This window comes from Rhineura floridana, chromosome 7 (genome assembly GCF_030035675.1).
Source record: "Rhineura floridana isolate rRhiFlo1 chromosome 7, rRhiFlo1.hap2, whole genome shotgun sequence".
NCBI lineage: Eukaryota > Metazoa > Chordata > Lepidosauria > Squamata > Rhineuridae > Rhineura > Rhineura floridana.
The window spans coordinates 111,813,169-111,826,239 of record NC_084486.1 but is presented as its reverse complement, the minus strand read 5'-3'; the positions used below and the strand labels follow the sequence as shown (position 1 = coordinate 111,826,239).

Here is a 13,071-nt window from a genome sequence, read left to right as displayed (position 1 = left end):
CATCGCTTTGCTGTGGTTCAACCATTAATCCTTTAATTAACCATAGTTTCCCAGCTTCACATATAGCTTAAGATCCTGGCATGTTCCAAATGTGGTAAGCATAGGTCTATGATTTGGACAAAGTGGGAAACTCTTAGTCCAGGAAAAAAAGACTGAACTTTAAAATTCTTACAAAAGAATTTTTTTTTCATCCCCAGTTGTTGGAAATAAGTTGAAAAGCAGCAGTCACTGTTTTTATGGGGTCAAATTGACTCCCCCTTTTTTCTAAATTAGCTTTTCAAAGTTTTAAATATTCATACATTTAATAGAATCATTTATATCTCTTATCTGTACAACAGTTATGAAAAACAAAACTTTAATACGTCTAAAGCTAATCTTACACATTTTCTTTATTTAGATCAGCATTGATACCTGTTGGTAGTGGTTGTCATGTCAGTCTTCTGGCATAAAGTTGCTTCTGGCTTTAGGTGCAAGACATTGTCAAGCATGGTGTCCCCAGGCCAATATCAGGAGATACTCTATTTATTCTTCTTTGTTTATTCTACTCAAACTTGGTTACACTTGATACCACTGGCCACATTATCTTCCTGGAGCAGCTCTGTGGGAGTGGGAGGCTCTGTACTGCAGTAGTTCTGCCCCTACTTGCAGGGCCACTGCCACAGAGTAACACTGGCAGGGGCTTCTGGTTGGCTCCATGGTAGTTATGCTATGGGACCCCACAAGGTTCCATCTTGTCTCCCATGCTGTGTAATAGTTATATGAAACCTATATATGTGAGGAGTCCGCACATACGCGGATGACATGCAGGTCTGTTTCCATTCCATATGAACTGGGAGAAGCTGTACAAGTGCTGGATGGTGTCTGGAGGCAGTGATGGGCTGGGTGAGGGCCAATAAACTGAAGCTGAATTCCAGTAAAACAAAGATGCTGTAGGTATGGGGTTCTCATGTCTGGAAAGTAAGGAAACAACCTGTTCTGGATGAGGTAGCACTCTCTCTGAGGGAATAGGTGCATAGTATGTGTCTATGTGAGGGGGGCTGTTCGATTCAAGCTTGTCATTTGAAGCCCAAGTGGTCCCAATAACAAGAAATATATGTGCCCAGCTACAGTTGGTTCAGTGGCTACAGCTGTTACTGGACTAGGATAAGCTAGCTGTAGTAATTCCAATTGGACTACTACAATGTACTCATGGCAGGGCTACCCTTGAAGAAGGTTCAGATGCTGCTAGTGCAGAATGCCATTTCCAGGTTTTATGGAGCATAGGACTGGGACAGGATCACGTGTTACTTAAAACATTCTTGACTGTTGATTCTTAAAAAATTGCAGAGACTGTCTGTAAGGTGCTGAGCTGAATTCAAGGTGGTGCTGCTAGTGTACATAGCCCTAAGTGGCTTGGGAGCCAGTGACTTGATAGGCTGGAGGACTGGGCTGAAAACAACACAATGAAATTTAACAGGGATAAGTGTAAAGTTCTACACCTAGGGGGAAAAGAAATCAAATGCATAGTTATAAGATGGGGGATACTTGGCTCAGCAACACTACATGCGAGAAGGATATTGGAATTGTTGCTGATCACAAACTGAATATGAGCCAACAGTGCGATGGGGCTGCAAAAAAGACAAATGCTATTTTAGGATGCATTAACAGAAGTATAGTTTCCAAATTGCATGAAGTACTAGTCCTCTTTATTCGGCATTGGTTAGGCCTCATCTTGAATACTGCATCCAGTTCTAGACAATGCACTTTAAGAAGGATGCAGACAAACTGGTTCAGATGAGGGCAACAAGGATGATCAGGGGACTGGAAACAAAGCCCTATGAGGAGAGACTGAAAGAAGTGGGCATGTTTAGCCTTGACAGGAGAAGACTGTGGAGAGCTATAATTGCACTCTTCAAGTACTTAAAAGGTTGTCACACAGAGGAGGGCCAGGATCTCTTCTTGATCATCCCAGTGTGCAGGACATCGAATAATGGGCTCAAGTAGCAGGAAGCCAGATTTCGACTGAACATCAGGAAAAACTTCCTAACTGATAGAGTGGCATGACAATGGAACCAATTACCTTAGGGAGGAGGTGGGCTCTCCGACACTGGAGGCATTCAAGAGGCAGCTGGACAGCCACCTGTTGGGTATGCTTTAATTTGGATTCCTTCTTTGAGCAGGGGGTTGGGCTTGATGGCCTTATAGGCCCTTTCTAACTCTACTATCCTATGACCCAAAGGACTGCCTTTTGCATACTCTGCATGCTCCTGGCCCATGCATTAAGATTGATGTGGGAGGCCCTGATTGTGGCCTCTCAAGGTATGACCCTTAGGGTGGTGACAAGAAGCAGGGCCTAGTTGTGGTTCTCTCTCCTGATGGTGATCCAGTAGTTCCCCATGCTATTGTCATTTAGGCAAAAATTAAAAACAGGTTGGGAACTGCATTTGGCTGGTGGGCCAGGTCGTTGTTGCCATCACTCCTTGCAGGCCAAAGTTGACAGGTGGTGGAGCCTCCCACCTGTCAATCACCTGACATCTACAGAAGTCCTTTGCAAAGTGCTGGACAAGATACATTGCCCTGTACTTTACATAGGACCTTGCAGTATATGATATCAGTTGAAGGGCAGGTACCTGTGACTTGGCTACAATGGCCTTGCAGGCCAAATGGGGAGACCCGGCAGAGCCTACCCCTGACTTAAAACATATTTATTTGTTCAGGCCTCCGGTACATACAGTAGCTAGAGTGGAGTTTAATAGCTGCCTCCTGCACTGTTTTTAATTGTTGATGTAAAATTGATGATGATAATGATGATAATAGCAGCCAAAATGTGTATTTGTATTAAAAAGGAACTGGAGGGCATGTACCCCATTCTTGATGGTCTCTTATGCCCACACAACCTTGGCTAGACGCAAGTTTAGTTGGTGCTGTGGATGATTCTCCTGGATGTGTGGGTATATGATTTTGAGGTATCCCAAAGCATATTTTTGGGTGTACCCCCAATTCCTTTCTGTATCTAGATCTTGCTATCAGCTACTATTGGCATGGGGGCACAATGCTTGACAACATCTCATGCTGAAACTAAACACTGAGCTGGATGCAATGCTGTGATGTGGTTTGGAGTGGTTGAACAGCTTATTGTGACAGGCACTCCCCTGCTTCCTTACTCATTTCTGCATATACTGGCTATAATTGGCATGGAACAGTGTCCTTGACAGTGTATTGCACCAAAAGAAACCTTTGGACTGGATGCAATTCTGTGCTGTTTCATAGAGACTTGTCTTTTGGGCTTTTAGGTGTATGATTTGGGATCTCCCGAAGCTTGGGATGTACACCTACAGTTCTTCCTTCCTTTCTATCTTGGCTAATATTGGCATGGAAGCGCCATGCTTGACACTTCCTTGTGCAAAAAGTGAAGCATTGGTCTGTATGTCATAACATAAACATATATTTTATTGCTTAAAGCTAGCTAGCCGCCACAAGAGCTAGGATTAAAATACATAAAATACATAAATATATAAAATTTGTGGAAGAGCTGGGTAAAAAGTAATAAAATCTGCCGTCGGCCGTAAGAGTAATACATACTTGAAAATCAAAACTGGGTGAGGACAATATGGTCTACCGTCAGGACAGGAGGGCTATTATATGTATAGAAGGTGAAGGTCTACATAGGAATGAACGTGACCATAAGGAACCTGCTCCACATAGCCCTATAATTAACAGTTACACGCCTGCATTGATTGTTTAACAAATGTAGACCTGATCTTCTTGGCTGCAAGGGCAAAATTGGCAACACGTGTTGTGACATGTTTGTCCATGCCCACCAAGAGGGTGGCTATTTGTTCCGGGACAGGTCTATCTAACAATGGGCGAATTAGAGGGAAGATAAATTTAGATCTAGGGTCATCATAGAGTGGGCATCTCAGGAGGTAATGAGCTACATCCTCCAGTTCACCAGATAGGCAGATGCACACTCTAGAGTCAAGGGGAATGTTAGCGTATCAGCCGTCTAACATGGCCGTGGGCATAGTTTGGAAACGGAGGGAGGTGAATGCCATTCTTAGCTGTGGGGGAATCAGGAAGGAAAGGTAGGGTTCCACCCCAAACGACGTCTTGTACCAAGGGTACCATAGGGAAAAAGGTGATTGAAGTGCCGAGTGGAGGGTCCATCTTTGGGCGTATAGTAAAATCCTTTCCTTAAGCAGACGTCTAGCTCTTGGTGAGGGATAAGAAGGTAGAAGAGCTATGGCAATCCCATAGGCAGACAGTTTGAGTTTGGCTTGGGAGAACCAAGTAGATTGATGGTATGACTGCATTTGCTCCAGAAGGCACTTTTTGGGTAAGCGGGAGTCATCCATCCTGGATAGACGTAGCCAATAGGAAGCCAAAGCATCGTGGACCATAGCCTCCAAGGGATGCAAGCCAGTCTCTAACCTCAACATGGAGGCAGGAGTACCGCAAGGGGTTGCCAAGATAAACCTGAGGAAGCCATTCTGGACTACTTCTAGCTGCGAAAAGTTGCTATAGCCCCAAATTTCAGCCCCATAAAGGAGCTGTGGAATGATTTTCCTGCGAAAGATTTCCAACGCGGGGGAGATCAGTTTGCCACCCCTGCTGGAAAAGAAGCGGCATAGCTGATGTACAGAGCGAGAGGCCTTCAATTTAGCAGAATCACAGTGAAGTTTCCAGGACAGGTTGGAGGTAAAGTGTACACCTAGGTAGCAATAACTCCGTTGTTGTTGAACTATTGCATTATTAAGTCTCCAAACATGGTTGGTTCTTTTCCTCCCGAATACGACTACTTTCATCTTAACATGGTTAACGCGGAGGTGCTCCCTAGTACAAAAAAGGCCTAATTTATATAGCAACCTCCTCATGCTGATTTGGGTTGTTCAAATAAGGGCCAGATCGTCGGCATACAGTAGGACAGAGAGTTTGGTGGCAATTATGGTCGGGGGGAAAAACGTTGGGCCAGAAAGTTCGTGAACAATGTTATTAGTATACAAGTTGAAGAGAAAGGGAGCCAAAAGGCAACCTTGATGGACCCCCCGGGAAGTAGGGATTACGTCAAAGAGGAGACCATTGGCTCCCAATCTGACTCTAAGGGATGTGTCGCAATGCAGGATTTGGAGCAGCGGGAGTAACCTTCTGTCTACATTGGTATCCCCAAGTTTCTGCCATAGGCGGCTCCTGTCAACCAGGTCAAAGGCAGAGGAGAAATCCACAAATGCGACAAATAGTTCTTTCCTGTTATGGAGAGCATATTTTTGGATAAAGTGGGAAAGAACATAACAGTAGTCGATTGTAGATTTGCCTTTAACAAATCCTGCTTGTTCCTGGGCAATAGCACCATTCTCGTCTGCCCCGGTGACCAATTTAGCTAGGAGATACCTTGTGTAAAGTTTGGATGCTATGTCTAATAGACTAATTGGCCTAACGTTTTTAGGGTCTGATTTGGGGCCACTTTTATGAAGCGGGATCACCGTGCTGGAGCACCAGCCCTTAGGAATAACTCTGTGGGCATTAATAGATGTAAATAGTTTGGCGAGGATAGGAGCCCACCATTCAGGGTTAGATAGAAATAGCTCTGCCGGGAGCATATCCTCTCCCGGGGCTTTGTTAATGGGCAGTGAGCCGATAAGCCGGGCAGCCTCCTCAGGAGAGACCGGATCCCAATCTGGGCAGCAATTTAATAGACTAGCCAAGGATACAGAATGAAATTGAAGAGGGGGCGGGAAGGCGTTGTATAACTCAGAGAAATGAAGACTCCACTGATCAGAGGTTATCTGATTATCGGTAATAACACGTTCCTCCCTCATTCCCCTGGTGACCAGTTCCCAGAATTTTGAAGAATTTTTCTCTCGGGAGGCTAGACCTAATTCTCTCCATTGCAGTTGAACAAAATTTGCTTTTTTAGAATTAAGAAGTTTTTTATAAGACCGTCTGAGGAATAGATAAGCGTTAAAATTATCTACTGACTCATCCTGTCTTAATGTCCTAATGGCCCGTTTAGCCTACATTTTGCCCGGGTGCAACAATTATCGAACCACCCACGTGTCTTTAGGGGGATTGGTTTAGAGGTAACCAGTAGAGGCTTTAACATCCGGACTAGGGTATCGTGGTCTGTATGTCATTCAGTACTAGAAGACGTTCTGCTGGAGGTATGGGTGTATGATTGGGGTTTCGGTGCACATCCCCAATTTCTTTGTTATATAAATTGGCTGTTACTGGCTTGGGGATGCCATACTCAACAATGCCAAAGACTCACTTCATAGTTGGTTAGAGAATAGCCTCTCCCCTTCTAAGAGCTCTAGAAGCCTCAAAGAACCACATGGACCCCACAGGAGGGCCTGCAGTGCTAGGAGTAGCCAATGAAAATGTCCTATGTGCCTTGATCAGCTCCAAAACATAGAAATGAAAGATTTATGCTTCTAAAATCCCCAACTTTTTCTAGGTTCTAAAGCTCAGCAACTTCTGCAGGGGCTCCAGGCTACTGATGAAAGCCAACAATTGCAGTCTGTGATTGAAATGTGTCAGTTGTTGGTCATGGGAAATGAAGAAACCTTGGGAGGATTTCCAGTCAAGAGTGTTGTTCCAGCTCTGGTAAGGATTAATATTCACTCACTCATTTGAACATGTAACATGTCTTATCCACCGTGTTTTCATGAAGGAATAAATGCTTCAGTAATTTCATTGTGTCCCTTAATGTTTTAGGGCAGTATGTTCAGTTAGTAGGTTTGCTGACGTATAAAGTGAAGCATATTTTCATTTTTTAAAATAGCACATGTTGCTTTTCTGGATGTAATTTAGAAACGATACATGTAATCGATTTAAATGTCTGGGCAGGGCCAAGTAATTGGTTTCTGCAAGCCAGAAAATGGACTTTGCTGTCTTCCTCTCTACATCTGCCAGTGCAGGGGAGCTGATTGCTGATGGGATGTAGCATTCCACTTATTAAAGACTTTTTAATTAATTTATCATTGTACAGTACTAGGGGATGCGCCCATGTGGACTTCTTGAGCCAACCCCTCCCCAGGTCTCCAAGGTACCTTGCCTTTCCCCGGGTTGCCAAGATCCCCCCTCTCTCTTTCCTCCAGGTCACCAAAGCTCCTTTCCTTCAGGTCACTAACCCTCCCCCTGACACCCCCCGAGTCACCAAGTCTCCTCTATTCCCTCCCCACAAGCTCACCAAGCTTCCTCTTCTTCCTCCAAAATGGGTTGCCAAGCATCCTCCTTTCCCCTTCTCCAGCAGGTTGCGAAGCTTCCTCCTTCCTTCTCTCACTGATGGGTTTGCCAAGTGACATCGAGTCCTGGTGGAGGTGCCCTGGCCTGTTGTTCTATAGCTCACCCAGGCCTCTGCCTACTTGCTATCCTGTGCACTCTGGCACTGTCGTCCCCCCAGGTTGCCAAACTTCCAGTGTGTGCGCATGCACACAAACACACAGACACGGGGGGGGGGTAGAGGGAAAGAGAGGGACTATAGAATAAAAAGTCAGAGAGAGAAAGACTGACTTGTCCAAGGCCACCCAAGAAAGCTTCAAATCCAATATTCTCCCCGTATATTACCTCTCCAAATGGTTAGGCAAGATGCACATGTATTACCTAGTTGTTCTTTTAAAATTTGTAGCTTAATTTCCGGCCATCTAGGGGCCCTCAAAGTGGTTTATATTATAACACATTAAGGTATAAGCTTAAATACAAAACTATTATATAGTTACAGCTTTTCTATACCACCTGTAGCATTTACTACTTAACCCAGTGTAGAGGCTTACTACATTAATCCAGGCTTGAGAATGGAGACTTTGAGTAGCAATGACAACTTACTAATTTTCTAAAAAGTGTGCAGCACTAAATTGGTAGGTTCTCAGCTACCAGCATAGCTTGGAATTCTAGGTGCAGTAGAGGATGCAAGAGAGCAATTCAAAGCTGTAATCCTAAAACCTGAGAAAGCCATGGCTTGGTGAAATTGTTGCCTTATGCTTAAGGCCAGAGTCTGTTCTCCATAACATCTATGTTTTAGCTTCAGTTGCCTTATAGGCTGTGACATCTGGTTCTATAAATAGGCAGTCCAGAAGAAATTTTTGGACTTCCTTAACATTGAGAGGTGAGCCAACTGGGTGGCTGCAGCCTGTGTCTAGTGTGTCATCTGCATCTCTGGTGATTTTTTCCCTTGTGGTGGTTTCATATATGTTCACCTGTATGATTAAAAAAGGAGGTAACAAACTGGCTAGCATTGCTTCTTGTTATACTTTCCATGCCATGAACGGGCAGAATGAGAGTAGTCCCCTTTGTACAGATCCTTCACCTCTGACAAGCCGCAAATCCCTCTGAGGAACCCTGCTTCATCTCAGGATTCCTTCACATTTTATGCATACCCCTAATCTGGAGTACTGACTTTCACTCGATTAAAGACAATGACTGTGCTTATAATGACTTGAATGTTCAAAATGGCTTCATAAAATCTAACTTACAGTTGTTTTTAACAGCTAACAAGTTTCATCACACTTATAAATTGCTAGAAATTAAAGAGGTGTTCTTGTGTGCTGACTCATCCTTTCATATTGTTTGTAGATAACTTTGCTACAGATGGAGCACAACTTTGACATTGTAAGTATTTCATGCCCACTTTGTGTTAAATGTAGCTTCAAGTAAATCTTAAAGTGGGCTTTGTAGATGGCACATTCTAGATAGTATTGTTAGGCACCCATAATTATCAATGGTTACTAGTCATGATGACTGCATGCCACCTCCAGAGTCAGAGGCACCATGCCCCGATTACCACTTGCTAGGGAACAACCATGGTGGAGAGCGATTACACTTATGCCTTGCTTGTAGCCTTCTCATAGGCATCTGTTTGGCCACTTCTGGAAATAGGGTTCTAGACTAGATAGGACTTTGGTCTGATCCAGCAAAGTGTTCTTATGTTCTTACATCTTCTTATAGATGAATCATGCTTGTCGAGCCTTAACCTATATGATGGAAGCGCTTCCGAGATCATCTGCTGTTGTTGTAGATGCAATTCCTGTTTTTTTGGAAAAGGTAATACTGTTATTAATTCCATGTTAGAACCAATTTTAGTTTTTAATTTAATTTTAATTTTGGTGCTTAATGCACATTGACTATGCATTAATAAGAGCCTGGTCATGCTATCTGAATTGTGAACTTCGGCTGGTTTCTTTTCGAGGGCAGTTGTTTTTCCTGAGGCTTTCTAATTCACAGATACAGTCTAGTGTTCTTAATCACAGCTGTGCTCAGAGGTTGCTTATCTGAAGTGACACTAGCAAAGGGCGACATGCACTTTTATGGAGCCACAAGAGCTCCACAAAAAAAGAAGCCAAGTGAGTGTGAGAGAGTCTTCATTAAAACAAACAAGCCCAATGTTTCAAGCAGAGGCTTTTCATCAGATAAAAACTAGTTTTGCTACTTTTGATGTACAGAGATATGAAGGCTACCTGATATTGATTTGGTAGCCTCTCAGTTAGATTTTTGCCTGGTAACCATTCATCTTCCAGCTTACTATAAGTAGCTAATAGAGCTCAAGATTAATTTCTCTGAGCCTGATACAGACTTGTAGCATGGGCCCTCCAATATGAAAAACTGGAGGACTTATTCATGTCTTTTTAGCTGTTTTAGTTCCCTTACTTTTCCGGCTGTCTGATTGTGTTTAGAGCAAAACATGGCAATATGGCAGGTATGTATATTTGTTATACATGAGTGGTGCATGCTCTTTAGACATCATTTCCTGTCCCTGGGATCTAGTGCCAATACTGAAACCGTGCTGGAGATGGAAGGCCTAACTCTTAGCTTGTTGGTATATGTTTGAGGGCCTGTAAATCCCATTGGCAGCAGTGGGGCCACTGTTCCTGGGCTCTCAGTGTCCTCTATTATGGTACTTGTCGCACTCATGCGCGCACGCCATTCTGAAGGGCCTAGGCCAATTGCTTCTGCTCTAAAACTGCTTCTGATGGGCTACTGCAAGCGTTCCAAGATCTGGACACTCCAGATAGAAGAAATACAATTTATTTATTATTAAATTATATCCTGCCCTTCCTCCCAGAAGAAGCCCAGGCCAGCAAACTAAAACACTAAAAACACTTTAAAACATCTTAAACAGTAAACTTTAAAACATATTAAAACAAAACATCTTAAAAACATATTTAAAAACAACTTAAAAAGCAATTCCAGTACAGACACAGACTGGGATAAGGTCTCTACTTAAAAGGCTTGTTGAAAGAAGAAGGTCTTCAGTAGGTGCCTAGAAGATAACAGAGATGGTGCCTGTCTAATATCTAATAGGTTTCTCCATGGTAATAGCCTTGCAAGCCAGGACCCGTAGATCTGGGTAAAGTGTTTGCTTCTCCTCCCACCCGCTCCCTCCATGTTTGGACCCTGGAAGCTGAGTACATAAAAGCCAAGACTAATGGCTGGAAAAGATTTACATAACTTTCATTTGAATAGGCAAATATATTTGGCAAAGTTCAATGATGATCCAACCAATGCCAGTCATTCTGAATTGTTTGTCCAGTCTGTTTTGGAAAATTCAAGGAGAGCACAGTGAACTTCAGTGCTGTTGTTTAGTTTCATTTGCTTTTTAAACATGTGAAAGTATGAGAGGAAGAATGTTATGATCTAGAAATGCAAAAGAAATGGCTTGCTTATAATACTCCGTACAAACACTGAACAATCCATTTTCTTTCCACCTCATTAAATAGGGAATCTGAATGAAGCACATGAATGTTGTATAGAACATATCTACTATAGTGTGCACAGTTGAAAAGCAATGTCATTACTGAATGTTCTATAAAACTAAAGCATCTGAGGATTGAATATAAACTTAAACAATAAGGCATGGATGTTTAGAGGTAGCAAAAGGTATTTTGCAATTCATGCAAAAGGTATTAAAATACAGTTTGAAGTTGGAACATTTGTAATTGACAGTATAGATCAGTTTCTAATCTTGAGTCATATCACTGAAAACTAAGTAAACTGCTTTCATTTGTTCTAGCTGCAAGTTATTCAGTGTATTGATGTGGCAGAGCAGGCACTGACTGCCTTGGAGATGTTATCACGCAGACATAGTAAAGCTATTCTGCAGGCAGTAAGTATTTCTTCAAATTAAAAAAGGCTATTTTTAATCTTGATTGTTGCCAGAGTTTTCTTCCCCAAAGAGCAATTGCTCCCAGAAACATGTATGTCTCTATTGATGATATAAAGTCCTCTTTGCTTGAACTGGTTTTGTGGGTTTTTTTGTGTTATAGGGAGGCTTGGCAGACTGTCTGCTGTATCTGGAATTTTTCAGCATAAATGCCCAGAGGAATGCACTAGCTATTGCTGCCAACTGCTGCCAGAGCATCACTCCTGATGAGTTTCACTTTGTTGCAGATTCTCTGCCATTGCTTACACAAAGACTAACCCACCAGGTCAGAAGCTGTCTCAGTCAGCTATCTTCTATAGTGTTGTGATGTGTGAATGTTTAGGGTGATCTACATGTGCCGTGGAGGAATTTCACTAGACCTTCATCTTAATGATAGTATAGTCCAGTAAAGGAGATTATACTTCATAACAATATGTTTTTGTAGCCAAAATAAAATAGTTTGTCCCAGTTGTTGGGCTGTGATTTGTTTGGTTGGGTATTAGTTTGGCTAGGTCCTTTTTTCTGTTTTCTCAGTGAATTATCTGCCATAGTCTTTGACAGGACAATTTCAGGTTTGCAGTCCTTGATGTGCCTGCATCTCAAATTCTGTTTATTAAAACTTAATATTTATATTACATTTTTTTAGGACAAGAAGTCAGTAGAAAGCACTTGCCTCTGTTTTGCACGCTTAGTGGACAACTTCCAACATGAAGAGGTAACATCTATTTTCTTTCTTCAACGTAATGTTAAAAAAGGTTCTGGTCAGATGATATTTAAAACCCTCTTTCCTTTCTTGCAGAACCTCCTTCAGCAAGTTGCCTCTAAGGATTTGCTCACAAACATTCAACAGCTCCTAGTAGTGACTCCTCCAATTCTGAGCTCAGGGATGTTCATCATGGTGGTGCGCATGTTTTCCCTAATGTGCTCCAACTGTCCTACACTAGCAGTTCAACTTATGAAGCAAAGTAAGTGCATGTGTTTGTTCTCCTGGCATTTTGTTTACAAGATATTATAGTGTCTGTAAGACTAGCAAGTCAAATCTTAGCAAGAAGTTAAAATGCCTAACTGCAGCAACTTCATTAACATATTTCCGTCTCTTTTGTGGACAAGTTCAGCCCATAGGACAACCAAGGCAGTTCCCTTGCCAAAGCTAGGCCTGAAAGCTGATTAAAATAAATCAAGAAAACGAAACTGAATAGAGCCTTCCCGTACGTACATCCAGTGATAGTTAATATCTATTTCTATTAATTCTCAGTAATTCTATGAAATATGAAGAAAGAAAGCCACTGGAATGTTTTGTGATATTAATACTGGGATATTGCCACGAGAAGCTTCTGCTCTGCTTATGCACCAAATATTTCTCAAATTTTCAGTTCAGCTCTGTCTCTTTAGTAACTATACTTACGTGTCTGCTACATGACATTTATTATTTTTTATTATATAAATATAATAAATTTGTTGGAGGTTTAAATAAAACAAAGCTGAACTAGAATTTCACTATTTTGGTGCACATGCAGTTTCTAATGAGAAAAATATCTGAATTTATTATCTTATCGTTTAGTGAAATTGGGTGTTGTACTCAAAATCCTGATGCTCATGATTACTTAACACAGTAAAACAAGGAGCATAACTTGTAAATAAGGTTTTAAGATGTTTTATTTTTTAAATGTTTGTAAGATGTTTTGTTTTTGAGATGTTTGAGATGTTTTTAGTGTCCTTTGTCCTTGGTTTACTGCCTTAAGCTCCTTCTGGGAGGAAGGGGCGGGGTAGAAGTTTAGATGATGATGATTTCGCTGCTGCTCTGTGTGTGTCTGGACTCCATACAATGCGAAAAACAAGAGTATATAGAGACAAAGGAGCAAGATTAGAGAAATATGGAGCGCAGATCAATGGCAGATGGTAAGGTGGGCGCCCTACCTGACTTCCTGTCATTGGAATCGCTGCTGCTTACCAAGAGGAAG

General features: G+C 42.1%; 1 protein-coding gene across 3 annotated transcripts in view; it reads left to right on the top strand.

Annotated features, from left to right (window-relative positions):
• The window catches only part of TRIP12 (thyroid hormone receptor interactor 12), a 111,439-nt gene that overhangs the window by 59,313 nt on the left and 39,055 nt on the right, over window positions 1-13,071 (top strand). For all 3 annotated transcript variants that reach the window (XM_061636872.1, XM_061636869.1, XM_061636870.1), the window contains exons 9-15: window positions 6,431-6,579; window positions 8,548-8,583; window positions 8,920-9,015; window positions 10,982-11,074; window positions 11,235-11,396; window positions 11,757-11,825; window positions 11,910-12,075. In XM_061636872.1, coding sequence (XP_061492856.1) covers window positions 6,431-6,579; window positions 8,548-8,583; window positions 8,920-9,015; window positions 10,982-11,074; window positions 11,235-11,396; window positions 11,757-11,825; window positions 11,910-12,075 — 771 coding nt within the window. The remainder of the gene's footprint in view (window positions 1-6,430; window positions 6,580-8,547; window positions 8,584-8,919; window positions 9,016-10,981; window positions 11,075-11,234; window positions 11,397-11,756; window positions 11,826-11,909; window positions 12,076-13,071) is intronic.